The sequence below is a fragment of the Malurus melanocephalus genome, unplaced genomic scaffold (genome assembly GCF_030028575.1).
Source record: "Malurus melanocephalus ecotype Western Australia unplaced genomic scaffold, MMel_1.1 scaffold_116, whole genome shotgun sequence".
NCBI classification, from domain to species: Eukaryota; Metazoa; Chordata; class Aves; order Passeriformes; family Maluridae; genus Malurus; species Malurus melanocephalus.
Genome location: NW_026623348.1, coordinates 22,037 through 24,822, shown reverse-complemented (window position 1 = coordinate 24,822; position 2,786 = coordinate 22,037). Strand labels below are relative to the sequence as shown.

The window sequence follows — 2,786 nt, the reverse complement described above, 5'->3', positions numbered from 1 at the left end:
CCGCATGTCCCGATGGTCGGCAGCCCCGGGGACGCTCCGCGCTGGTGCCGCGCACGCCCATCGCCGGCAGCGACAAGGGCACGTCTCCCCGGCGATACCCCCGGAAGGAGCCGCTGCACGGAGCCGGGGGCTGCGCGGCCCTATTAAGCGGGGAGGGGGCGAGGGTCCCTGCACCCGCCCCAGGCCATCCCCCACCGCCCCGTCCCCGCTCACCCATCCGCCGTGYGCCTCCAGCCACTCTCCGCGCTCCTCGGCCAGGTAGGCGGCCAGGTGTTCGGCCAGGCAGCGCGGCCCGTCGCTGCACCCCTGCTCGGCCAGCGCGGCCGCCAGCGTGCCGGCGAACACCACGAGCGCCAGCAGCCGGCCCCAGTTGAGGCCGCCGTCGGCCTCCAGCTGCGCCGCCACCCGCCCCAGCAGCGCGGCCGCCTCCCGCGGCTCGGCCCGCGCCAGCGGCGCGCAGGAGCGGAAGAAGGGACGCTCCTGCCGCTCCAGCTCGGCCGCCGCCCGCCGGAGCACGGCCGCCGTGGGGCTGAAGGGCAGCGCGGCGCCGCCGCTGCGGTGCTGGAAGTAATCCTCCAGCAGCAGCAGCGTCTCCTCCTTCAGCGAGCGCGGCATGGCGGCTGCCCACGGCGGCGGCCCCGCAGCAGCAGCTGCCGCCGACTAAGAGGCGGGGCGGCCCCTCGGCCCGGCCCAGCCCAGCCCGGCCCGGCCCGGCCCGGCGCTCCCTCCCTCCCTCAGGGCGGGGCCAAGCGCGGCGGGCGGGCGGGCACGTTCCCCTTGTGAGGGGACCGCCTGCTGCCCTGGACCGGCGTGTGCGGGCCTTCCCGGGGAACCCAGGGACCCTCTCAGTTATCGGGTGCTGGGTCTCAAATAYTTGTTTTAATTCCTTTGGGATTTTGTTTTTGTTCCACATTTGTAGCCCGCCCGAACCAGTATTCTTTGCGTCAAAGGAGATGTAACTTTTCCAGGATCATGGGGTAAGTGGCCTGTGTATTTACCCAGCAAATACAGTGGCGTTTGATGAGCACATAGGCTAACTAAAGGATTGGGACCGTCATGGTGCAGAGGCCGGGCCCTCCACACTGCCGGTGTAAGATCAAACGGCTGAGAACCACGCTGACCAAGCGGTGTCACTTGTCACCCGGAGCCGCCCCTGCCCTCGCAGCTCCAGCACCGCCGGTTGCTGCACAGTCCATCGAGGCTCCCCAAGCACCGCCCCAAGCCCGTGGCAGCCCCGGCACAGGGTGTCCTGCTCTGTGCCGTTYGCAGGCCAGGCTCTGATGGTGCCTGGGGTGAAGCGTGGCTGTGCTCAGCCGCCTGGCACCGGCTCACGCTCTTTCCTCTCGTCCCACAACCGGCTGAAGGTGCCCAACGCCTCAGCACAAGGCTGCTTGGCTTCGCTCCATCTGCCTTGAGATACAGTTGTCTCCGTTCTACATCCCCATTAGAAAACCTAAAAATAGGTGGTTGGAACCAATCCTGTTGCAATTTCTCCGATCACTATCAAGAACTGGCCTGATGCCTTCGGGTCCCTCCTAAGGCAAACTTTAGTTCTACATCCCCGTATTTGGCTTTTGTTTTGAAGCAGGGAAATACAGTCTGTTTCATGTGCTAGAGCAGTAGCTGGAATGAGATCTTTACTTTTCACTAGAGCTTTACACGCGTGCTTTAAAAACTATTTTTCCTTACGATTGTTAATCCTGGAGMTGGAATTTCCTATTGCATTCCTCACAGCAGGAGTGCAAGAGGGAGAGGTTGCTCTTTCTCTAGCAATATCCTTTTCCACCCTTCCTGTTTATATAGCATTTTTGTTTAACAGGATGGAGCCGTCCAATAGTGACTGCCCCACCTATAGCTCCCTTCTCTCCGCACGTTTATGGAATAGCGATGTTTCTGACACAAACAGTTTGACAGACCAATGGGGGGGAAAATCTCAAAACGCTGGGTTTTCCAAAGCTTCCCTGGACACCCTTTAGTGAATAAAAAATACAATAGGTACTTGAGTGTCCTGTTCCTCAAAGTGTCATTTATCTGATGGGAAGTTGAGGCCCATCCTGATTTCATAATTTTCACCTTTAAGTCAGGAACAAAGAGGGGATTTTCACAGGTGACACCAAAGGCAGTGGCCCTGAAGTGCAAAGCCTACAGCATTTTTCCATGCAAAAGTGCAAGATGCCGTGTCAAACTCATTCTGGCTGTATCTGGTGACAGTTTGGGCACTGATGTCACTCACAACAAGCTGGCTCAGCACTTTCCCCAGCCCCTCAGAAGAGAGGAAATGAAACAATGCACCTAAATTAAGGAGGTGCTTTTTTCAGCCACTAAATTGAGCACTTCCACCTTCATGCTGACCACAGAACCTACACTGAAGTGGAGAGCACAGCTGGCCACAGCTCAGGTCTCTYCTGACAAGACAGAAAGCTGAACTGCAGCATCTCCAGATGATCTACACATCTGGTTTACCTAACAGGGATAACCTGAGCCCTCAACACCATTTCAGTGCCCAGCTTTCACTGGCATCCTGCTGCAACACAAGGAGCTCCCACAAAACATATACTCTGCATTTTTCAGTTCATTCCTGGGTACGGCAATAAGGATTCTGGAAAGAAAACATTCCATTAGCTGYGATCCTTCTGAGCAGGAAAACAACYTAAWTTCTGGCYTCCTGAATGCAGGGGKAGCTGAGATGGCATTTCAGGTACTTTYAAGTCTTGTTTGCTGTGGTTCACCTTGGGTATTTCCAGAAGATATTCTAGAAGCAATCTTCTGGTAGATCTGGATTTACC

General features: G+C 57.6%; 1 protein-coding gene across 1 annotated transcript in view; it reads right to left on the bottom strand.

Annotated features, from left to right (window-relative positions):
- The window catches only part of BCL2L10 (BCL2 like 10), a 3,620-nt gene extending 2,942 nt beyond the window's left edge, over window positions 1-678 (bottom strand). Inside the window, exon 1 of the mRNA XM_057369854.1 lies at window positions 214-678. Within this exon, the coding sequence (XP_057225837.1) occupies window positions 214-615 (402 nt within the window). The 5' untranslated portion in view covers window positions 616-678. The remainder of the gene's footprint in view (window positions 1-213) is intronic.
- Window positions 679-2,786: the final 2,108 nt, after the last annotated feature.